The 25,708-nt window shown below is 48.0% G+C and overlaps 1 protein-coding gene across 4 annotated transcripts in view; it reads right to left on the bottom strand.

Moving 5' to 3' along the window:
- Positions 1-22,612, bottom strand: part of CDKL1 (cyclin dependent kinase like 1) — a 28,149-nt gene extending 5,537 nt beyond the window's left edge. The window contains exons 1-7 of one of the 4 annotated variants that reach the window (XM_038756442.1): positions 22,520-22,612; positions 20,192-20,418; positions 12,441-12,562; positions 7,649-7,721; positions 4,391-4,481; positions 3,523-3,723; positions 2,661-2,743 (exon numbers count right to left, since the gene is read on the bottom strand). In XM_038756442.1, coding sequence (XP_038612370.1) covers positions 2,661-2,743; positions 3,523-3,723; positions 4,391-4,481; positions 7,649-7,721; positions 12,441-12,562; positions 20,192-20,359 — 738 coding nt within the window. In that variant the 5' untranslated portion in view covers positions 20,360-20,418; positions 22,520-22,612. Of the gene's footprint in view, positions 1-2,660; positions 2,744-3,522; positions 3,724-4,390; positions 4,482-7,648; positions 7,722-12,440; positions 12,563-20,191; positions 20,581-21,199; positions 21,223-22,519 lie in introns of those variants that run through there. The other 3 variants (XM_038756441.1, XR_005453870.1, XM_038756443.1) reach the window with 3 other exon arrangements.
- Between the last annotated feature and the right edge of the window lie 3,096 nt (positions 22,613-25,708).

The raw sequence follows: 25,708 nt of genomic DNA, 5'->3' as shown, positions 1-25,708 counted from the left end.
CTAACTGTCCCTTCCACGTGTCCCTTCTTCTTGGATGCAACCCTCCTCTCCAAACTCACCCTAAGGGAGCACTCTCGCCAATAAAACTAATAATAATTGTATTTTTTAAGCGTGTAATATGTGCCAGGCACTGTACTAAGTGGTGCAGTGGATACAAGAAAATCGAGTTGGATAAAGTCTCTATCCCCATCTTACAGATGAGGTACTTGAGGCACAGAGAAGTGAAGTGGCTTGCCCACGATCACGCAGCAGACAAGTGGTTGAGGCGGCGTGCTCAGGCCCAGGCTCGATCCACTTTGCCATGCTCTAACCTCCAACACACCCACTGCAGAGAGCCTCATCTTGTCTGCGCTCCATCTCAATCCTCAATTAATCAATAGTATGTAGCGAATGCCTACCGTACGCAGAGGAAAAGACAAGGCCTTGCCCTCAGGGAGTTTCCAATCTAATGGAAGGCTATTACTAGGACTGTTACTATATTTTACAGACACGGGGAATGAAAGATTGAATGTGTTTGTTCACTGTTGTACTCTCCCAAGCACTTAGTACAGTGCTTTGCACACAGTAAGTGCTCAATAAATTCGATTGAATGAATCTGTAAATGAGTGAATGCTTAGATAATCTTGCCTGAGTCTCTACAGTCTCATTCTCTCCCCAGGCTTCAACACTATCTTCCTAGTAAGGGGACTTTCTCCCCACAGACAAATCATACTTTGTCTAGCACTAATGGTGATCCAGGGGCCTCTACTGTTTGTCCTCCATCAACCTAATTTTGGCTTCTAACTTGTTCTACCCCCACCGGTTGCTCTATCCAAATGGGCACAAATTATTTTTGGTTGTATCAGGAAGAAAAGACTGAGGGGAGGCAGACGGGCTAGAACCGGCCCTGGCTGGCCGGGCCCTCCATTCCTCGAAAAAGAAAAGCAGTGCCCAGGCCTGAGAGTCGGAAGGACCTGGGTTCTAATCCCAGCTCTGCCACTTGTCTGCTGCGTGACTTCGGGCAGGTCACTTAACTTCTCTGCGCCTCAGTTTCCTCATCTTTAAAAAGGGGAATCAAGATGGTGAGCTGCATGTAGGACATGGACTGTGTCCAACCTGATTAGTTTGTATCTACCCCAGGGCTTAGTAGAGTGCCTGACACATAGTAAGTGTTTAACAGATCCCATTAAAAAAACTAAAAAACAAACCCACCTTACCCCTCTGTTAGTACCCTGACAGACCAAGCAGCTGACCCATGCACTTCAGGTATCAGGTACCTCTTCACCCCTCCCCGGCTCATCCTCCGACACACCTTCCCATATCCTTGTGCAGCGGGTGGGGAAGGAGGGAGGGAAAAGGGAGGAAACTTCCCATCAGCAACTACAGGCAACCTCGTAACTCTTTGAAATACTGACTTTCTACAAACTATGTGGTGAAAGGAAGAGGGAGAGAGGGAGGAACCTCTCCCTCTCCCTTACCTGTATATATGTTTGTACATATTTATTACTCTATTTATTTATTTTACTTGTACATATCTATCCTATTTATTTTATTTTGTTAGTATGTTTGGTTTTGTTCTCTGTCTCCCCCTTTAAGACTGTGAGCCCACTGTTGGGTAGGGACTGTCCCTATATGTTGCCAATTTGGACTTTCCAAGCGCTTAGTACAGTGCTCTGCACATAGTAAGCGCTCAATAAATACGATTGATGATGAGGAGGAAGGGAGAAAGGAAACCACTACGAGGTCTGAGTGGAGGAAAGAGAGGGCATCTTCAGGGGCTGAGAAAACTGGGCCGGTCACAATCTTATTACTCAATGTCATTCTCCACCGCCCCTCAGTCCCCATGTTGTGTTGTGCTGCTGGTCATGGTTCGAGGGCAGGAATCCTGCGGCTGAAGGGAAGTCACATCCGGAGCTGGATCCAGGGAGGAAGTGATACAGAATCTTGTATTGTAGGAGTAAACTGGCGGGGAGAGGAAGACACGTCCCCCAGGACTTCGGTGTGACTGTCTGAGTGGTGCTGCCAGGGGAGTGAGACGGGGACGTGGACGGACTCTCTGTACCCCACCGCACCCCTGCAGCCCCCAACAGTGCAGCAGACCGAGGAGGTGAGAGGAGGCCACAGTTTGGTCAGCCCTAGAACTCAGGCGACAGGCCACGATACAACAGGCCGAAACCCTGGACTGTGGCCCACTCTCTACCCCACCCCACCCCTGCAGCCCCCAACAGTGCAGCAGACCGAGAGGGTGAGAGGAGGCCACAGTTTGGTCAGCCCTAGAACTCAGGCGACAGGCCAAGTTGCAACAGGCCGAAACCCTGGACTGTGGCCCAGATCCGGTTGGGATCGAAATGGGGCCAAAGCCTCCCACTGTTGGGTAGGGCCTGTCTCTATATGTTGCCAATTTGTACTTCCCAAGCGCTTAGTACAGTGCTCTGCACACAGTAAGCGCTCAATAAATACGATTGATGATGGAGGGCTGACCCGAACATAGCTCACTTTGGCTTTGACCCAACCTGACCGCGTGACCTGGTGGCTTCAGAACTGACCCAGCCCCAGGGACAGTGAACAAAGGCCACACCAGGACTACCCCGCCTGAGTCTCATCCTCTTTGGCCGCCATGCCGCTCTGCCCCTCTCATCCTGTGGCAGTTGGGCCACCGTACGCCCGGAGGATTCTCTTACCATATTCTCTGGGTCTGGAATCCTCACCCCGCTGAAGAACTGGTTCGTGCTAAACGCTTGCTGGTGCCTGGGAATGAGGTCTCCTGTGGGCCGGGGGAGAAAACAGAAAGGCCAGTCGGGTTCACAGACAATAAAGGTCTCTGGGTCAGTGATCCACACCCTGCCGTGCAGTGGCTGCCCCCGGATGCGACCCACGGTCCTGGCAGAACGTTTGTTGACCACACCGGGGGCCTCCCCACGCAGCTGGAAAAGCACCTGAACGGTGAACCGATGTCTGTCCGCAGTTCTAGTCAGCCCCTGGCTGCTTCCTCTGACCGTATCATATCTTAGCCAAACCCCAGCTCGAAAGATGATTAGTGACCCTTCAAGATCCATTTTTTCTCAAAAAGTAAGGGGGGGTTGCCCGTGGAATCATCAAAGAGTGTGGCCTGAGGGCTTGAGAGACCAGATAAGTGCTAGGCAGATCCTCTTTCTCTCCCAGAGCCATGGTTCTAAGGCTTTTTCAGGATGTGGCTGCAGTGGCCCCTATTCCCCTCCATTCTTGTACTTCACCTCTCACTTCCCCTGCTCTGGACCACTATGACTTCCGAACAAAAAAAAAAAAAAGCACCGGGAAGCGGGAGGGGCCCAGCACCAGGAACACATATTTGCACGAAAGGGGTCTTGCCCAGGTAAGTTACTGAAAAACTTCCCATCTTTCCAGCCCAATCTGGGGCTCCCCTAATTCTGTGAGGCCCATAAACGGGAGTTCGATTCGACTCGACGTGCGCCCGACGGATGTCGACCGTCCTGGAGGTGTTTGAGGCGGCTGGAGACATGGAGCGGGGTCCCCACCCAACCACCCAGCGCGCCCGGCTCCTACCCAGGGTTTTCCTGATCAGGTACAGCTGGTCCACATCCGATTTCCCCGGCCATAAAGGGGACCCCGACAGCAGTTCCGCGAAGACGCAGCCGACTGCCCAGACGTCCACGGGCGGGCCGTACTGAGTGTCCCCCACCAGCAGCTCGGGGGAGCGATACCAGCGGGTGGCCACGTAGTCTGTGTAGTAGTCACTGGGGCCGGCTGGGGAGTACGGGACAGACAGGAAGGCAAAAGGAGTCCGAATTCAAAATGGAACCAACAACGGCAGATCCAAGCACCTCTCCCATTACTTTCGCTGGAAGTCCTAATGGGTCTCACTGATAATTAATGATAATTATAATTATAATGGTATTTGTTAAGTGCTTATTATATGTCAAGCTTCAGACGGTGACGGGAAAATAACGATGGCATTTGTTAGGCGCTTACTATGTGCAGAGCACTGTTCTAAGCACCTGCTGTAAGTGCTGAGGCAGATACAAGTGAATCAGGTTGGATTCAGTCCATGTCCCACATGGGGCTCACAGTCATGTAGGAGGGAGAACAGGATCAAATCCTCATTTTTACAGATGAGGAACCTGAGGCACACAGAAGTTAAGCGACTTGCACAAAAGTCACACGGCAAGCAACTGTCAAATCTGGGATTAGTACCCAGGTCCTCTGAGTCCCAGGCCCGTGCTCTTTCCACTAGACCTTGCTCACCGTGGCAAAAGGTGGCTAAGAGCAGGAGTTTTCCGCTCTGTATGTGTAAAAAGCTACTGTGACAAGCACCTGGACCCCCAGGAATAGTTCTTAATGAGCGTAAACGTTCTGATCGCAAACTGAACTTCACCACCTATAGCCGAGCCTGAAGAAAACTAGCCGTACTTACTCAGAAGCCGAGCAAATCCGAAGTCACAAAGCTTAATGACCAAGTGCTTTGTGATGAGGATGTTTTCAGGCTTCACATCTCTGTGTATGCACTGGACACAAAAACAACAGATTAGAAACGAGCGGGATCCTTGGGGAAGAACTACAAGGGACAGGCAATGGAGAGCGGGGGAGTCCCTCAACCCTGGTGAGTAGGCAGAGCAGTGGGAGCAGAGTTGGGCTAAGGGAACTGAGGAAATGGAGATCCAGAACTGAGAGGCCGGAGTGGGGAAAGCTGAGAGGGTTAGGAAAGAGGGCCGTGAGTGGGATTTGGAAGGAGAGAAGTGTTCCCTGTTTTCCCAGTCAAGGAACTTTGGGACCGCTTGAGCCGTTCAGCAGGATAGAGAAACTGAGACAAAGCCAACAACAGGCCACACATCAAGGCTGGTTTAAGAAAGAAAGAAGGGATGAGAGACAGACAGAAGGTTCTCCATCCCTGGGTGAGAGGGAAAGGTGATGAATTCAGAGAGGCACTAGAACTCAGAGGGTGGGGCAGAGTGGGGCATATAAACATATAATAATAATAATGATGATGGCATTTATTAAGCGCTTACTATGTGCAAATCACTGTTCTAAGCGCTAGGGGAGGTTACAAGGCGATCAGGTTGTCCCACATGGGGCTCACAGTCTTAATCCTCATTTTACAGATGAGGGAACTGAGGCCCGGAGAAGTTAAGTGACTTGCCCAAAGTCACACAGCTGACAACTGGCAGAGCTGGGATTTGAACCCATGACCTCCAACTCCAAATCCTGTGCTCTTCCCACTGAGCCACGCTGCTCATAGGCACGTATGCTCAGGGATCTTCTGAAAAGCATCTAAGGGACTGAGTGGGAAAAACCAGATACAGGATATAGGAGAAAACGGCTGAGGAGGCTACATTTTCCAGAAGGCCTGCATTTCCGGAGCCCTGCAGCAGCGAAGCTTTTTCTCTCAATGCCTGGTGCCCTGTGCTGAATCTATTGTCTCAGGAGAGTTTTCCATCATTCAGGAGAAATCCCTTTTAGATTCCTGTTTGCTTTTTCAGAGGAATTTATCCAGGGGGACAGAAATTGCAGTATTTAGGTCTAGTCTGCAGTCTGAGATTTCTGCTGGGGCTCCCCTCTGCTTCTGAATTAAACCCTCTTGTGTGTTGCTATTCTGATTATTTAGACACTTCCAAACCAATGCTTCTTGGAGAATCTGTGCATAGTGCATGTCCTATGGGTATAGATTGCTGTTATTTCTCTGATGGAATTGGCTCTGTCAGTTCTCTGTTTTTGGTTTTTTTTTTTTTTAATGGCATTTATTAAGCGCTTACTATGTGCAAAGCACTGTTCTAAGCGCTGGGGGGATACAAGGTGATGAGGTTGTCCCACGTGGGGCTCACAGTCTTCATCCCCATTTTACAGATGAGGGAACTGAGGCACAGAGAAGTTAAGTGACTTGCCCAAAGTCACACAGCTGACAAGTGGCGGAGCCACTGTTGAAACTGGGAAGCCACCCAAGCCCAGAGTTGTCACTTGAGTGAAAGGGGAAAACTGCCCAACTCATGTGGCCCAGGGGAAAGAGCACAGGACTAGAGCTCAGAAGAACAGGGTTCTGGTCCTGGCTCTGCCACTGGTCTGCCATGTGACCTTGGGCAAGTCATTTACAGCTTTCAGTGCTTCGGCTTTGTCTTCCAACAGCACACATCTGACTGGATCCAGCGTGGCACGGGTGTGTGCGGCGCTGGAGCCAGAAAAAGCACGTGAGTGTTCCTTCCCACAAGGTTTGGCAAGAACACAATCCCCGCCTTCTGGAGAACTGAGTGAAGCATTAAAAAAAAAAAATCCCTGTGTGAATCATTCGTAGGCCATTTGGATGAAATGACTCTAATCTGAACTGCAGTAGGGATTGGATAAATAATGGTCTGCCTCATCCACCTCCTGATTGGAATGAGAGACCGAGGCTGGGGAAGGGGAAATGGAAGTGGCTAATCAATCAATCGTACTAAGCGCTTTGGAGAGTACGATACAACAAAATTAGTTCCTTGCCCATAACGAGCTTACAGACGAGAGGCTCAATGGCAAGGCTACAGTAGCATCCTACAGGATGGCGGATTTGGGGCAATCAATCAATCAATCGTATTTACTGAGCGCTTACTGTGTGCAGAGCACTGTACTAAGCGCTTGGGAAGTACAAATTGGCAACATATAGGGACAGTCCCTGCCCAACAGTGGGCTCACAGTCTAAAAGGGGGAGACAAAACCAAACATACTAACAAAATAAAATGAATAGAATAGATATGTACAAGTAAAATAGAGTAATAAATATGTACAAACATATACACATATACAAGTAAAATAAATAAATAAATAAATAGAGTAATAAATATGTACAAACATATATACAGGGGCTGTGGGGAAGGGAAGGAGGTAAGATGGGGGGGATGGAGAGGGGGACGAGGCGGGGAGGCAATTGCAGAGACCTGAGTTTCCCTCCACCCTCTAGCCTCCGATTTAATTCACCATGCTGTTGCCCAGCGGTGGTGGGAACAGAAAGCCATCAACACCCAACGCAGTGACAAGAGCAAGACCTGATCTTCCACAGCTGAGCTGGGGAAAGGGCAAATGAGAGGTTTTGCTTGAGAGGTCTCCCTTCCAGCTTTTCGATCCATGCCCACCAGTCTAACACGCGTGCCAAAATCCACACGTTCTCTGCAACCCAACACTAGATGTCACTTTGGTTCCAGGCGAAGGAAATGATTAAACAGAAGCCTCAGGCACGGGTTTCCAGGCCTTAACGCAAGGCTCAGGATGAGAACCGCTTTGAGATGGCTTTAAAACTGGGCAAGAGAGGAAGTGACATGAGAGGAAGAGCTTTCAAGAAAAGTCATGTGAAAATTCTTACTAGATGACAAACTCTTTGGCCAAAAAAAAAAAAAAAAAACCACCCTAAGAAAACCACCACTCAATCTAGTTTGCCAGCCCATTTCAAGTGTCCTTATTTTGTCCCAGTGTATTTGATTTTCAACCGGGTGGAAGTGAGGGGTTGGGGGCGGGGTGGGGGGCGGTTGTTCTTTTCCAGTGTGAAAGCATAAACGACAAAAACACAGGGCAGAAGGAGTAAGTGTGGTTCATGCATTCTAAACCCTAATTTGCAGCTCTCCAAATCCCAATTCCCAAATCTGGGAAAACCAGATTTGTCTACTCCAGGCTAGGAGGAGCTGTAGAACAACCAGACCGAGACCCTGGGGCTTACGCTGTGTTTATGGCAGAAGTTGACAGCCTGGAGGGTTTGCCAGGTTATGCTCTTCACTAGCTGCTCCGGGACTCTATTGAAAAAAAAAAAAAAGCACAAACATAGTCTTTTTATTATATCTATTCAAAGGTGCAATGTGTGAGAGAGATAAATTAAGCAACAGTAACAAAAAGCACAAATGTAGTCATCCAATTTACATAATAATATTAGTAATAATAATTTGATATTTGTTCATCATTTACTGGATGTCAAGCACTGTACTAAGATACGGGGTAGATACAGGACGATTAGGTCCCACATGGGGCTCACAAAGTAGGTGGGAGAACAGGTATATTTGCAGATGAAGGAACTGAGGCACAGAGAAGTTAAGTGACTTGCCCAAAGTCACCCAGCAGGTAAATGACAAAGCCGGGATTAGAACTCAGAACCTCTGACTCCGAGGCCTGCACTCTTCCCACTAGGCCACGCTGCTTCCCAAAGAACAGTCACAACACAAACCCAGAGAATAAGCAGTACGTGACCTGCCATCAGATGAGGCAAGGAAAATTCAAGGAAAGTAAGTTTTCAGAAGAGAGTATGGAAGCTCACTAAAATTTCCACCATCATGATTGGTCACCTTGCACATCTCGGCTACTGCCAATAAATAGCTAATCTCATCTTACTGAGGAATTTTTACAACCAGGTTAGTTATGAAACAAGTCCCAAAATGTGCCAAGGGCTCAGCCTGATGGGACACTTGTCCTCTGCACGCAGGCAGGATATACGGAAACGGATAACGGTGGTCCCAGGGTGGTCTCATTGCATTCATTCATTCATTCAGTTGTATTTATTGAGCGCTGGGTGCAAAGCACTGAACTAAGCGCTTGGGAGAGTCCTTTGTTAACAATAAACAGACAGATTCCTGGCTCACAACAGCCTGCCCTCGAGCTCTGTCTGGTTGGGGGCCTGACCCAGCTTCCCCCTGGCTCCAGAGTCCCCAAGCCAGAAGCCAGGCCAAGTCATCACTTGAGCGTAAGCTCCTCGTGGGTAGGGAATGCGTGTCACGCATCTGTTCTACTTCCCAAGTGCCTAGTACAGAGCTCCCTCATCGGGGCCAGCGCCCGCTTCACCAACAACGCCCTCCCGGCCCTGCTCATCTACAGGGGCGGGGAATTAATCGGCAATTTCGTGCGCGTCACCGACCAGCTGGGAGAGGATTTTTTCGCCGTGGACCTGGAAGCGTTTCTGCGGGAGTGTGGTTTGCTCCCGGATAAAGATGTTGTGCTTTTGACTTCCGTGCACAACCCAAAAGTTTGTTATAGCGAGGATAGTGACCTGGACATAGATTGAAACCGCAGCTCAAGGGACCGGTAGCGTATGAGTTGGAGGGGCAGGTGTCCGTACAATTATTTTTGTGTCTTCCTGTGTGTTTTGGCTTCTCACCTGTCCTGCTTATTTTACTTGTACATTTCTATCCTACTTATTTTATTTTGTTGGTATGTTTGGTTCTGTTCTCTGTCTCCCCCTTTTAGACTGTGAGCCCACTGTTGGGTAGGGACTGTCTCTATGTGATGCCAATTTGTACTTCCCAAGCGCTTAGTACAGTGCTCTGCACATAGTAAGCGCTCAATAAATACGATTGATTGATTGATTGATTGATAGTACAGCGTGCTGCACTCAGGAGGTGCTCGATAAATACCATTACTACTGCATCGGTGAGTCTTGACAGCAGCCCCAGCAAGTGGCTCCGAGAGAAACGTTCAGGCTGCAGGAGGACAAGGAAGCGGACACTGTTTCCAGTCAAGCTCCGCCCGGGCTTCAGATCCCAAGCCTGACCCAAGCCACCTCGCCTCGGTTCCCTCCTAGCAGATGCCCAGCGAGCCCGGGCTGAAGCGGATCTGATCCAAGTCAATCAATCAATCAAATTTATTGAGTGCTTACTGTGTGCAGAGCACTGTACTAAGCACTTGGGAAGCACAAGTTGGCACCATATAGAGACATTCCCTGCCCAACAGCGGGCTCACAGTCTAGAAGGGGGAGACAGACAACAAAATCAAACATACTAACAAAATAAAATAAATAGAATTGATATGTACAAGATAAATAGAGTAGTAAATATGTACAAACATATATACATATATACAGGTGCTGTGGGGAAGGGAAGGAGGTAAGATGGGGGGGATGGAGAGGGGGACGAGGGGGAGAGGAAGGAAGGGGCTCAGTCTGGGAAGGCCTCCTGGAGGAAGTCTTATTTCTGGGGTGCCACCGTGTATGATGGGTGGGCACGACCAAAGGCTGCTGGGAGATGTAATCCCAGCGTCACGTAGAACAACTGGGCATGGAGGGAAGGCACAGCGTATTAGCGGCAACATGCCCCCCACCCCCTTCCCCAAGGGGAGACTGCAGTGTATCTCTGTAAAATGGGGATGAAGACTGAGAGTCCCATGTGGGATAACCTGATGACCTTGTGTCTACCCCAGCGCCTGGAGCAGTGCTTGGCACAGAGTGAGTGCTTAACAAATTCCATCATTATTATGTTTTGTTTTGTTCTCTGTCTCCCCCTTCTAGACTGTGAGCCCACTGTTGGGTAGGGACCGTCTCTATATGTTGCCAACTTGTACTTCCCAAGCGCTTAGTACAGTGCTCTGCACACAGTAAGCACTCAATAAATACGATTGATTGATTGATTGATTGATTGATCTGGTTTGGGCCTCTGGGGGTGGAGGGTGCTGAGGGGACTATCCAAGATCAGTCAGAACTGGACTTCAACTTTGTGCTCATCTGGGGGGCTTATGACTATTGGGACTGTGAGCCCACTGTTGGGTAGGGACTGTCTCTATATGTTGCCAATTTGTACTTCCCAACATCCTGCTATGGGACATCTGGGCCTCTGGGGGTGGAGGGTGCTGAGGGGTCTATCCAAGATCAGTCAGAACTGGACTTCAACTTTGTGCTCATCTGGGGGGCTTATGACTACTGGGACTGTGAGCCCACTGTTGGGTAGGGACTGTCTCTATATGTTGCCAATTTGTACTTCCCAAGTGCTTAGTCCAGTGCTCTGCACATAGTAAGCACTCAATAAATACGATTGATGATGATGATGACTGGTTTCTGGCTCAGCCTACCTCCCCCTTCCATCACTCCCCCGTGTTTATGACTGCAGGAAGGCACGGGATTCTTGACCTGGCGGGCCCATAAACAGTACAGAATGAGAGCCGCCCGTCTCGGTAACCACCCAACGGTGACTTGTTTATCCACGCTGTCCGGAGACCAGAACGCAACCTATAAACCTCCTTCTACAAAGCAGGTGCATAATAACTCTCAGACGACACACGGGACAGGCTACTATGGTGATGAATGAAGGTAGGATGCAAGGGGGAGAGATGTCACATCTACTCTCATCCTCCTCCCCAGATACAAGGAGAAACCACTCACTGTGGGGCCACCAGCCTCCCGGGGCGACCTCCTAGCATCCGGGCCGGAAATAGACCTATGTATGAGTCACCTCCCTTGTGGCTTTGAGCTGCCACTGACCTGCCAACTGTGTGGCAAAGAGCACGGGCCACAGGGTCCGAGGACCTGGGTTCTAATCCCAGCTCTGCCACTTGCCTGCTGGGTGACCTCAAGCCATTTCACTTCTCTGTGCCTCAGTTTCCTCATGTGTAAAATGGGGATTCAATACCTGTTCTCCCTCCTCCCTACACAGAGCACTACGTGGGACAGGACTGTGTTCAATCTATCTCGTATCTACCCCAGGGCTTTGTATAGTGTTTTATACAACGTAAATGCTTAAATAACACAATAGGATGAAGAATCTACCCGTTCAGGCTGCTATCCACCCAAACTTCTCAATCTGAGTTATTTTTTAAAGTGTGCTACTATGTGGCAATCACTAGGGAACCTTCCCCTCCCCACAGCACCTGTATATATGTTTGTACAGATTTATTACTCTATTTATTTTACTTGTACATGTTTACTACTCTATTAATGATGTGCATTTAGATTTAATTCTATTTGTTCTGATGACCTGACACCTGTCCACGTGTTCAGCTTTGTTGTCCTGAATCTACCAGTTCAGGCTGCTATCCATCCAAACTTCTCAATTTAATTGAGTTATTTTTGAAAGTGTGCTACTATGTGGCAATCACTAGGGAAGATACAAAATACCAGATGAGACACAACGCTTATTCCTACATGGGGCTCACAGTGTAAATGGTAGGAGGAGCAGAGATCAAATCTCCATTTTACAGGTGAGGAGTCAGAAGCCAGTCTAATAACTTGCCCCAAATCACGGCGCAGATCAATGACAGAGATGGGATTAGAACCCGAGTCTCCTTACTTCCCAATTCCATGCTCTTTCCATCAGGCCTCACCCCACCCCCAGGGGAAGACTGTAAAATGGGGATAAGATGCCTGCTCTCCCTACTGTGCGATACTATGGGGTCTGCTGTGTGACCCTGGGCAAGTCATTTAACTTCTTTGGGCCTCAGTTACCTCATCTGTAAAATAGGGATCGAGACTGTGAGCCCCACATGGGACAAGGACTATTGTCCAACTTAATTTGTTTGTATCCACCTTAGAGCTTAGTACAGTACTTGGGACATAGTAAGTGCTTAACAGATACCATTATTATTATTATTATTACTATTATTGTTACCACTGCCACCACCCTCCTGCTTATGTGACAAGCCCTTTCATCATGCCCCAGTGTGAATTCCCTCCCTCCTCATGAATCCCACGATGTCTGAATTTATTTTTCCTGCACAAAAAACAAGCTCAAGAGAACCCCATTCCCGCCCACTAATGTACTCACCCTCTTTGGAACCTGTCCAGCTCATGGAGAACCGTGTGGTCACAGTACTCGAACACCAAGTGAAGTTTCCGTTTTCTCCTGAAGACTTCAAGAAGGTTGACCAGGTTTGGATGCTTGAGTTGCTGTAATATATAACCAGGCCTTCAAACTACAAAATGTGGCAACACAGTTCAACTTTCTGCACTCTGGGGCTCCTTGTGGGGGGAAATTAAGTTCTTGTCCTGAGGACAACCTGACTGTTGATAATAAGAAGATGCTGGTCTAGACTGTTGTTCACACTCAACCTACTACCTAGAACTCCCTTCCCCGTCAAATTTGAGAGGTCATCAGTCTCCCCATTTTCAAAGCCCTTCTGAAATCACATCTCTTTCCAGAGGCCTTCCCTGACTAATTTCTAAACTCCCCAGGTTAGTGCTTAGAACAGTGATTGGCACATATAGTAAATACTTAACAAATACTATCATTATTATTATTATATTCTTTCTACTGCCCAGGTCAGCATATCTCCACACTCTCCCTTAGCAGTTTTGTACACATCTTTACATACTCTTCGACTTCCGCACTCATATACAGAGTCCCTTTTTCACCTTCCTCCTATCTGTAATTTATGTTAGTGTCTGTCTCCCCAACTGGATTTTAAGACCCTTGAGGGCACAGATCAAGCCTACTGATTCTACTGCACTCATCCAAGCACTCAGTGTTCTGCACACCGTTAAGTGCTTTATCAATACTACTGACTGACACCTCCTTCCCCTAAAGCCCACATACAGGATCTGGCCTGAAATACTGGATGATATCAAGTGGACCCTTTGGAGGTTAGGCAAGGCAACACAGGCAGAAGGAAGTTTGTGAAAAAAGCAAAAGACACTTTGGAAAGTGGGCGTGAGGGACTCAGTTTTAGAACAGGGTACAGAAGTGGGCAAGTAACATTTAAAAGAGGCTTAATTCTGTTTCTAGCCCTGCTTTTGGTCCAGAGGAAGGAGCACCGCTCTGAGGATCAGATCTAGTCTCAGTTCTCCCTGTAGATGGTTAACATGGGCGAAAATCACATGTGTACTTAAAAAAAAATGGTATGTGTTGAGCAGTTACTCAGTGCCAGGCGCTGTACTGAGCACTGGAGTAGATACAGCACCTTTTCTCCTTCTACAGCGCAGCCCGCACCCTCTGCTCCTCTGCCAGTAACCTCCTCACTGTACCTCGTTCTCACCTGTCCCGCCGTCGACCCCCGCCCCACGTCCTCCCCCTGGCCTGGAATGCCCCCAATCCCTCTGCCCATCTGCCAAGCTAGCTCTCTTCCTCCCTTCGAGGCCCTACTGAGAGCTCACCTCCTCCAAGAGGCCTTCCCAGACTGAGCCCCCCTTTTCCTCTCCTCCTCCCCATCCTTACCTCCTTCCCCTCCCCACAGCACCTGTATATATGTTTGTACAGATTTATTACTCTATTTATTTTACTTGTACATATTTACTACTCTATTAATGATGTGCACTTAGCTTTAATTCTATTTGTTCTGATGACCTGACACCTGTCCACGTGTTCAGTTTTGTTGTCTGTCTTCCCCTTCTAGACTGTGAGCACGTTGTTGGGTAGGGACCGTCTCTATAGGTTGCCAACTTGTACTTCTCAAGCGCTTAGTACAGTGCTCTGCACCCAGTAAGTGCTCAATAAATACAAATGAATGAATGAATGAATACAAGCTAATCAGTTTGGACACAATTCATGGCCCATATGGGGCTCACAGTGTTAATCCCCATTTTCCACATGAGGTCACCAAGGCACGGAGAAGTTAAGTGACTCGCCCAAGATCACACAGCAGATAACTGGCAGAGCCAGAAATGGAATCCAGATCCTTCTGACTCTGAGGCCTGTGCTCTATCCACTAGGCCACACCGCTTCTGCACCCCTGCCTGCCTACCTGCTTGTTGCACTCCATATTCCAGTGGGGTGAGAGACTGCAAGTGGCTTTGGCACAAGCCATTTACAAGATAATCTTCTGCACAGGTTCTTGGTCCTGAAACTTCAGAATCTAAGTTAATCTATTGCTCCAAATAGGTGATTTCACCATCATCATCCTCCATAAATTCAGTTTCCGATGGGCCAGAGGTAGCATCCAGTAGATCAACAGCACTTACCAGCAACTAGATTATGAGTTCCCTAACAGCTGGGATCATGTTTCCACTATGCTGTATTCTTCGGATAGCTTAGTACAGTGTGCTGGACACAGCAGGTGTTCAATTAATACAATCGATTCAAACAATCAGTGAGTCAGTGGTATTTACTGAGACCTTACTTTGTGTAGACCAATGTTACTGAGCATTTGGGAGAGAACAATAGCGTTGGTAGATGCAGATTCCCTGCCTTCAAAGAGTTTCCATTTTAATAGGGGAGACAGACCTTAAAATAAACTACAGATATGAGAAGTAACAGAATATAAAAATATGCACATAAGTGCTATGAGCATTGCATTGACTCAAGTCCATAGGTGAAGCATTGACTGATTTACACATTCAGAATTCCATGAAAAAACTGAGTATTTCAGAAATTTGCAGCATTATAACTTGGAGCTACACTCCCAATTAGCATCTAAAGTTAATAAACAATTGGGAAAGTTAATAAACAGCCAGGGCACTTTCTGAGAACTATTTTAATAGCTAAAAGATCAAGGCAGTAAAACCAAACAGAGAATTAAAACCTAGGAATCTCAAAGTTAGCCGTCAAATCGGAGTGAACAAATGGACTGAAAAGGCACAGGTATCTGTGTCCTCTTTTTTGAAAAGCTGCACTATCTTTGTATGTTTTTGGAAGAGTTTTATATGCCTTTACTATGCTACCCCGCTAGAGATCTTATTCTGTTTTGAAAAATTCACTCAATTATTCAGTGGCATTTACTGACTGCATACTAAGTACAAAGTCCTGCATTAAGCTCGTGGAAGAGTACTACTAAAGCATGACATGTTCTCTAATTTCAAGGAGTATTTACAATCTAATGTGGGAGGAGACAAACACAGACTTTACAAATAGTGTGAGCAGGAAGAACAAGGATATAAATCAATAATCAATAGTATTTGAATTCCTATTCTGTGCAGAGCACGGTACTGAGCACTTGGATGAGTACAATACAGTTAGTAGACATGATCCCTGCCCTTAAGAAGTTTAAAATCTAGCAGGGGGCAGGGAGTATGTAGGAATATCGGGCTTGATTAGTGATTAAATAATTGAATACACAATATAATAAATACACCTGAACATAAGTGCCACGGATAAAAAAGCTCATCTCATTTTCTCAGTTTTTCTTTCCTTTTCTAAAGATGGTGTACTGCAAAATTTGTTTTCTTCCCTTTCAGATGATCAGAGACAGTGGCATTTGTTTAAACTCTCAGCACACAAAGCCTGTCTTTAGCATGATAATCCCAGCAGAGTTTGTAGGTTTCTGGATCCTTTGTTCTCATGTTCTGCTGCATTGATTTATTACTAACGTCCTATCTGTGGGCAACCAACATTTCTAGATCAACATTTTGTGAGCTACGCCAAAAAAATTTCGAATTATCAAACACAACAACGTTGCTATTTGCATACAAAATGGTTTTGGCCAAAAAAAATATATTGAACAGGCCTCCACTTGTTAAACAAACACTCACTGATAACAAGAGATTTATCTGTGTTTTGTTGTTGGCTTGCCCGCAACACCCTTGTTTCATTTTCTGACACTCATGCCCACGCCTGCCTCTAAGGTTAAATCTCTATATCAACCAATATTACCAACTGAGATGCAGCATGGGAGTAATCCTGGCTCTGCCACTTGCGTGACCTTGGGCACGTCAGGTAACTCTGCCTCAGTTACCTCATCTGTAAAATGGGGATGAAGACTGTGAGCCTCATGTGGAACATGGACTGTGACCAATGTGATTACTTTGTATCTACCCTAGCGCTTAGAACAGTGCCTGGCACATTGTAAGTGCTTAACAAATACTATTAAACTGCCCCCCCAAAACCCAATTATGCCCAGGGTTTTCTCACTAGAAAGTCTATACCGTACTGTAATCCTAATCCACTTTCAACCAACAAATTCAGCACTTTCAATAAGAGGAGCAGCATGGAGTGGTAAGTGGAAAGGGCAAGGAACCAAGAATCAAGAGACTCAGATTCTGATCCCAGCTTTGTCACTAGCCTGCTGTGTGACTTTGGACAAGTCACTAATCTCTCTGGGCCTCAATTCCTCATCTGTAAAATGAGGGTACGCTATTTGTTCTTCCCTCCACTTTGATTGTGAGCTCCAAATGGTGCAGGGACTACCCCAGCCCACACACTTGGCTCCTCTAATTCATTCATTCAATAGTATTTATTGAGCACTGGGGCAGAGCACTGTACTATGTACTTGGGAACGTACAGTAACAACAATAAACAGACACATTCCCTGCCCACAATGATCTAGGGAGGGGAGACAGACGTTAATATAAATAAATTACAGATATATACATAAGTGGTGTGGGGCTGGGACAGCAGGAATGAACAAAGGGAGCAAGTCAGGGCAATGCAGAAGGGAGTGGGAGAAGAGGAAAGGAGGGCTTAGACAGAGAAGGCCTTTTGGAGGAGATGTGCCCTCAGTAAGGCTTTAAAGTGGGGGAGAGTAATCGTCCATGGGATTTGAGGAGGGAGGGTGTCCCATGCCAGAGGCAGGACTTGAGTGAGGGGTCGGTGTCGAGACAGGTGAGATTGAGGCATAGAGAGAAGGTTAAATTAGAACAGTGAGTGTACGGGCCGGGTTGTAGTAGGAGAGTAGTGAGGTGAGGTAGGAGGAGGGCAAGGTGATGGAGTGCTTGTTGCCCCCAGGGAGACGGAAAGGGGGATCCTCGCTTTGCCCCTATTTCTTGGCTCATCCTTCCCTTGGCTGTAGCCAGGACTCCTAATTGTTCCAACGCTTTGGGTCCTTTTTATCTTGGCAAGAGCCCTGTCCTCCTGAGAGAAAGCGGCTAGGGAAATGTCAAACGAGACTACAGAATTACCTATGCGGGGAAACCAATTTTCCAAGGCACAGGGACCCGTGCCAGGTCATGCTAACTCCGTGGCAGGTTAAGGCTTCTTGATTTTTCTTCCCCACTCCAGCCCCAGAGCATTCACTAAGGTGGCTCGCCGACTGAAGGGAGTGAACAGAGAAGAGCACCAGAAAAGCTAGCGTCCCAACTCTGCCACACAAGAGTAACCAATGCTTCTGGAAACTAACCTTCCTCCCTTTACCCTCATGTGGGGTAGGAGAGGAAGAAGAGAGATTGCAGGGGAGGGGGGGAGAGGAGGAAAGCACTAGGCTCGAAATGAAAAGACCCCAATGATCACCGATTTGTTCACATGTGTGGTTCTCTTAAAATTCTCACACAACTCCCTGCCCCAGTCCATTTCCTGGAATAGAATTATGCTATCATCCAAAAGTATTCAACTGTCATAAATTCCAAAAAAAAGTAGATAATATTTCAGAGTCATAAAACGGATAAAGTGAAAAGGAAGGAATATGGAATCTACTTTCTCTAGCACACTGCCAAGGTCACCAAGACGAAGAATAATTTTAGTTGGAAATGAAAAAAAAGTCCAGTCATTATCTCCTGCGCTTTTGTGCATTGTGGCTCGCCAGTTGTGAGTAATGTTAATTAGAAAGTTTAAAAATATGTTTTGCTCCCTAGGAGCCAATCTGAACACCTCCTTCTTTTATACTCTGCCACTTGTCAGCTGTGTGACTTTGGGCAAGTCACTTAACTTCTCTGTGACTCAGTTACCCCATCTGTAAAATGGGGATGGAGACTGTGAACCCTACGTGTGACAATGTGATCACCTTGTAGCCTCCCCAGCGCTTAGAACAGTGCTTTGCACATAGTAAGGACTTAAATTGCCACTATTATTATTATTATTATTATTATTATTCTCAGACATTGTTCCAGGACACCTGAAACCCAGCTCAAACCTTTTTTATCATGTCTGATTTTTTATTTCCCCCACCAAATACTATCAGCCAGCTACATTAGCGCTAATTGCAAGCTTAGTTCTGGGAATAACAAGACCTGGTATTGCAGCCAAATGTAGATAAAGCAAAATACTTATCCACGTACGTACTTAACCAACCCATCACTATCTTTCCTTCACAATTCTCCAACTATAAGGCAGTTGCCTAGTAGTTAAAGCACGAGCCTGGGAATCAGAAGGACCTGGGTTCTAATCCTGACTCCGCTACTTAACTACTATGTGACCTTGGACAAGACACTTCACTTCTCAGTACCTCAGTTACCTCATCTGTAAAATGGGGATTAAGACTGTGAGCCCCATGTGGGACAGGGACTGTGTCCAACCTGATTAGCTTGTATCTCCCCTAGCACTTAGTACCTGGCACATAGTAAATGCTTAACAAGTACCATTAAAAAAATCCTCCCTTGTCGGTCTTGATAATGCTTTCTATAGGGAAAAAAAATTCCTCTCAGGTGAAAGGCATTGAACACTCTCAATATAAATCTGGACTCCAGAAAAAAAGTATCTCAAATAAGAACTCTAATATCATCATCATCATCATCAATCATATTTATTGAGCGCTTACTATGTGCAGAGCACTGTACTAAGCGCTTGGGAAGTACAAATTGGCAACATATAGAGACAGTCCCTACCCAACAGTGGGCTCACAGTCTAAAAGGGGAAGACAGAGAACAAAACCAAACATACTAACAAAATAAAATAAATAGGATAGATATGTACAAGTAAAATAAATAAATAGAGTAATAAATATGTACAAACATATATACATATATACAGGTAAAATTGAGCTATTCATTAATCTGACCTGAAAAGGTTCCAGCAGTGAAAGAACTATATTAGTTGCTATATTTAATTCCAGCAACAATAGAACAGCTCCTTTCTCTTGGAAAGTGACTCAGTTTAGATTATGTATTACAGTAAGCATTAGATGCATGCTTAGAAGTTACAGCTATCAGGCAAGAAAACAGAACCGGACATTTACTAAATTGAAAAACAGACTGGTTGAGGTTTGGGGAGGAAACAATCCAGAAGTTATAAACCCACCCAATCCAGGTTGGGCCCCAGGTTAACTCTGGAATGTTTATTACTAATGTTGACGGGTGTTTGAAATGAACCAAGAACAGGTGTCAATCAATTAATGTCAATCAATAAATGCATCTACTATACACTGTATTAAACGCTGGCTAAAGGGTCCAGTTTTCCTGGGAAGACCCTGGATACTTGCTTCCACCCACACTGCTCACCCCGTGAATGCTTTTTTCAGGCTGAGGCTTTCCATCTTGTGTCTCAGAACGAACCCACAGCCTCCCTATAGTTGAGTTCATCTACAGTAGCGTGAAAAGCAGCGTGGCTCACTGGAAAGAGCCCGGGCTTGGGAGTCAGAGGTTATGGGTTCTAATCCCGACTCTGCCACTTGTCAGCTGTGTGATTCTGGGCAAGTCACTTCACTTCTCTATTCCTCATCTGTAAAATGGGGATTAAGACTGTGAGCCCCACGTGGGACAACCTTGATTACCTTGTATCCCCCCCCCAGCGCTTAGAACAGTGCTTAACAAATACCATCATTATTACTACAGTAAATACTCGATTTTCATGCAGGTTTACCAGGCCATTATTTTTTAAGAATTAAGAAGCAGCCACTTTTCTCAGGAGAGGTTTCCCCAATTTTCGTAGTACACGTCATTGCCACTCCCCGCAAAAAAAACCACATTTTTTTCATTTAAAAACTAAAAAGAATCAATTACCTTGAGCATACGGATCTCTCGAAGGGCAATTTTCTTTATGACAGGGTCATCTTCTGACTCCATAAACCTTTTTATAGCCACTATCTGGCCGGTGTCTCGGTTTCGGCATTTGAAAACCACTCCGTAGGATCCTTCCCCAATTTTTCCAATTTTCTCGTATTTCTCCATCTCCAGGAACGAGCCTGAGGAAACCTGGCCTTCGAACTCGTTTGAAAGGGGGAGGCGACCTTTCCAAAGCCAAAAACAAGACAACACAAACCTTAAAAAACACTCCCGATGGAAGTCACCGTCTGCAGAAGCAAACCCAGCCTGGCTTCACCCAACAATGCCTTCTTTGTTCAGGACCCAAGCCAGAACGGTGAAGTGAGTTGGGGAATAAGTAATGAACTCATGTTCCTTGAGACTCACGTCTCGGGGGGGAAAGGAAACCCGATGTAAGAAGATTCCCCGACGGGTTTAGCCGCCTTAAATAACCTTCCACCTCCCCAGGCCTGCCCTGATGCGGTGGTGGCGATGGGCTGGGAGGGGAGGTGTAGATTCATCCTTTCAGAAGGCAAAGATCAACCAATCAATAGTATTTATGGAACGCTTATCATGTGCAGAGCACTGTACTAAGCGCCTGGGAGAGTACAATGTAACAGAGTTGGTGGATACATTCTCTGCCCACAGGGAACTTAAGACTGGGGGAGGGCGGACGTTAATATAAATAAATTACATATATAATAAACTGCGGGTAGAAGGACCCTAGGGATGGATGGATCCTCGGGCAGGTCACTGTAGGAGCAGTAAATAATAATTATTGCGATATTTGTTAAAGCACTTACGATGTGCCAGGTATCGTACTGAGCGCTGGGGCGGATCCGAGCCAATCGGGTTGGACACAGTCCCTGCCCACGTGGGGCTCACGGAATCGATCCCCATTTTCCAGATGAGGGAACTGAGGTCCAGGGAAGTGAAGAGACTCACCCCGGGTAATAATAATAATGACGGCATTTATTAAGCACTTACCATGTGCAAAACACTGTTCTAAGCGCCGGGGAGGCTACAAGGTGATCAGGTTGTCCCACGGGGGGCTCACAGTCTTCATCCCCATTTTATAGATGAGGGAATTGAGGCCCAGAGAAGAATAATTCATTCATTCATTCAATCGTATTTATTGAGCGCTTACTGTGTGCAGAGCACTGTACTAAGCGCTTGGGAAGTACAAGTTGGCAACATATAGAGACGGTCCCTACCCAACAGTGGGCTCACAGTCTAGAAGGGGGAGACAGAGAACAAAACAAAACATATAATAATGATGGAATTTGTTAAGTGCTTACTATGGGCCAAGAACTGTTCTAGGCACTGGGGCAGATACAAGGTGATCAGGTTATCCCACATGGGATTCACAGTCTTCATCCTCATTTTACAGATGAGAGAACTGAGGCACAGAGAAATCAATCAATCGTATTTATTGAGCGCTTACTGTGTGCAGAGCACTGTACTAAGCGCTTGGGAAGTACAAGTTGGCAACATATAGAAACAGTCCCTATCCAACAGTGGGCTCACAGTCTAAAAGGGGAAGACAGAGAAAAAAACCAAACACACTAAAAAAATAAAATAAATAGAATAGATATGTACAAGTAAAATAAATATAAATAGATTCATTCGTTCATTCATTCAATCGTATTTATTGAGCGCTTACTGTGTGCAGAGCACTGTACTAAGCGCTTGGGAAGTCCAAATTGGCAACATCTAGAGACAGTCCCTGCCCAACAGTGGGCTCACAGTCTAAAAGGGGGAGACAGCGAACAAAACCAAACATACTAACAAAATGAAATAAATAGAAAAGATATGTACAAGTAAAATAGAGTAAATAAATATGTACAAACATATATACAGAGTCGGGATTAGAACCCACGACCTTCGGCCTCTCAGGCCCGAGCTCTGCCCACTAGACCACGCCCATGTGGGCCCGGGGACCGAGTCCAACGCGGTTGGCTTCGACCCACCCGGGCGCTCAGTACAGTGCCCGGAGCATGGTCAGCGTTTTTAACAGATACCACAATAATGATGATGATGATGATGATGATGATGATAGGTCACTCTGATTGTACGCTCGTTTCGGGGCTCGCTCTCTCGCGGCCCCGGGGAAGCCCCCTCCTCCTGAGGGACGCCGGGCGCGCGCGGCCTCCCTCAGGGGCCCCCACCCCCAAAACGCGCACGCGCGCAAGCGCGCGGCCTCCCTCAGGGGCCCCCACCCCCAAAACGCGCACGCGCGCCAGCGCTCGGCCTCCCTCAGGGGCCCCCACCCCCTACACGCGCACGCGCGCAAGCGCGCGCCCTGACCTGGGAACTTCGCGCTCCCGCGGAGCCGAAGGGGCCCGGGGCGGGGCGGGGCATCACCGGGCGGCCCACCCCCTGCGCGCGCATGCGCCCTTCCCTCAGGACCTCGCGCTCCCGCGGACCCGAGGAGTACAGTAGAGTGAGTGAGTGAGAGAGTGAGAGTGAGAGTGAGAGAGTGAGAGTGGAGAGTGGAGAGAGGGGGAGGGGGGGAGAGAGGGGGGCGGGGAGAGGGAGAGGGAGAGGGAGGGAGAGAGGGAGAGGGAGAGGGGGAGAGGGAGGGAGAGGGAGAGGGAGGGAGGGAGAGGGAGAGAGGGGAGAGGGAGAGAGGGAGAGAGGGGGGAGAGAGGGGGAGGGGGGAGAGAGAGAGAGGGAGGGAGAGAGAGAGGGAGAGAGAGAGAGCGCGCTCCATCATTGGACGTCCCACCCCCTGCGCGCGCATGCGCCCTTCCCTCAGGACCTCGCGCTCCCGCGGACCCGAAGAGTACAGGGGAGGGAGGGACGGAGAGGGGGAGAGGGGGAGAGGGAGAGGGGGACAGAGAGAGAGGGAGAGAGAGGGAGGGAGAGGGAGGGAGAGAGGGAGGGAGGGGGAGAGGGAGGGAGGGGGAGAGAGAGCGCCCCCTATCTTTGGCCGTCCCACCCCGCGAGCGCGCGCCCCGCCCCGCCCCGCGACCTCGCGCTCCCGCGCACCTGACAGGACCCGTGTGGGGGTCGGGGCATCAGGGGCAAGAGCCCGGGCTTTGGAGTCCGAGGTCCTGGGTTCAAATCCCGCCTCCGCCCCTTTTCCTTCCTTCATTCATTCAATCGTATTTATTGAAAGCTTACTTACCCCTCCTACCTCACCTCCCTTCTCTTCTTGTCCAGCCCAGCCCGCACCCTCCGCTCCTCCGCCGCTCATCTCCTCCCCGTTAGGCCTCGTTCTCGCCTGTCCCGCCGTCGACCCCCGGCCCCCGTCCTCCCCCGGGCCTGGAATGCCCTGCTCCCTCTGCCCACCCGCCAAGCTCGCTCTCTTCCTCCCTTCAAGGCCCTGCTGAGAGCTCACCTCCTCCAGGAGGCCTTCCCACACTCAGCCCCTTTCTTCCTCTCCCCCCTCGCCCCCCCCCATCCATCCCCCCATCTTACCTCCTTCCCTTCCCCACAGCACCTGCATATATGTTTGTACATATTTATTACTCTATTTATTTTACTTGTACATATCTATTCTATTTATTTTGTTAGTATGTTTGGTTTTGTTCACTGTCTCCCCGTTTTAGACTGAGCCCACTGTTGGGTAGGGACCGTCTCTATATGTTGCCAACTTGGACTCTCCCAAGCGCTTAGTACAGTGCTCTGCACACAGTAAGCGCTCAATAAATACGATTGATTGATTGCAGAGCACTTTACTAAGCACTTGGGAAGTACAAGTTGGCAACATCTAGAGACGGTCCCTACCCAACAGTGGGCTCACAGTCTAGAAGGGGGAGACAGAGAACAAAACATATTAAAATAAAATAAATAGAATATGTACAAGTAAAATATATAGAGTAATAAATACGTACAAACATATATACAGGTGCTGTGGGGAAGGGAAGGAGATAAGGCGGGGGGATGGAGAGGGGACGGAGGGGGCTCAGTCTCATTCTTGCCTATCCCACCATCGACCCATGGCCCACATCCTATCTCTGGCCTGGAATGCCCTCCCTCCTCACATCCACCAAACCAGCTCTCTTCCCCCCTTCAAAGCCCTACTGAGAGCTCACCTCCTCCCTTGTCAGCTGGGTGACTTTGGGCAAGTCACGTCACTTCTCTGGGCCTCAGTGACCTCATCTGGAAAATGGGGATGAAGACTGGGAGCCCCACGTGGGGCAAACTGATCACCTTGTAACCTCCCCAGCGCTTAGAACAGTGCTTTGCACATAGTAAGCGCTTAACGAATGCCATTATTATTATTGGGTGTCCCCATGCGCCAGCGTGCACCCTCCAACTGTCCGGCGGCCCCCGGGGAGGAGCGGTTGGCATGGGGCAGGACCGGACCAGACCGGACCAGAGGCCCGGCCCGCCCGCCTCAGCCTCCACAGGCGCAGGGCAGCCCGAGCCCCCCTCAGGGCCGCAGCTTGGGGCGCGCCTCTATTTATTTTACTTGTACATATCTATTTTATTTTGTTAGTATGTTTGGTTTTGTAGTGTGGCTCAGTGGAAAGAGCATGGGCTTTGGAGTCGGAGGTCATGGGTTCGAATCCTGACTCCACCAATTAGCTGTGTGACTTCAAGCAAGTCACTTCACTTCTCTGTGCCTCAGTTACCTCATCTGAAAAATGGGGATGAAGACTGTGAGCCCCACGTGGGACAACCTGATCACCTTGCAACCTCCCCAGTACATCCCTGCTCTGCCGCTTGTCAGCTGTGTGACCTTGGGCAAGTCACTTAACTTCTCTGTGCTTCAGTTAGTTACCTCATCTGTAAAATGGGGATTAAGATTGTGAGCCCCACATGGGACAACCTGATCACCTTGTAGCCTCCCCAGCGCTTAGAACAGTGCTTTGCACACAGTAAGTGCTTAACAAATACCAAAATAATTATTATTATTATTTTGTTCTCTGTCTCCCCCTTTTAGACTGTGAGCCCACTGTTGGGTAGGGACTGTCTCTATATGTTGCCAACTTGTACTTCCCAAGCGCTTAGTACAGTGCTCTGCACACAGTAAGCGCTCAATAAATACGATTGATTGATTGACTGATTGATTGAGAAGACCCCTACGCCCTGTTCACCCCCACAGGGGCGAGGGCTGGCGGCAGGCACCGGCCCTGGCCGGTCTGGTCCGGTTCGAGCCGGTTCCAGCCCGTCAGGCCCCTGAGGAGTCCCCTGATGGCGGCCCACCTCCACCTTTGCTCCTCCCAAACAGGCACGTCGAGGCGGCAGCCCACAGATCCACTTCCCACCCCATTTCCACATTACCCCGAAATTCAAATATCCTAAACTCACTTTGTGTCGATGGAGGCTCCATCACCTCTTCCATTTTCTTCTACAACGTGTGCGCATTTGCCCTTGTTGGGATTATAGTAAGAGTGATTCTTGCTCAGTGCTTACTCTGGGCCAAGATTAGTAAACACCTGCTTTCCTCAGACAGTGTGAACTGTAAACCCTCTTCTTGAGGGGGCAGAAAGCAACTTTAATATCAAAGACTTAATACCAAGGCGTAGACACCGATGACTGCAA

The sequence above is a fragment of the Tachyglossus aculeatus genome, chromosome 14, assembly GCF_015852505.1.
Source record: "Tachyglossus aculeatus isolate mTacAcu1 chromosome 14, mTacAcu1.pri, whole genome shotgun sequence".
NCBI lineage: Eukaryota > Metazoa > Chordata > Mammalia > Monotremata > Tachyglossidae > Tachyglossus > Tachyglossus aculeatus.
Note: the sequence above shows the minus strand (reverse complement) of the source record. Positions and strands in the feature narration are given on the sequence as shown.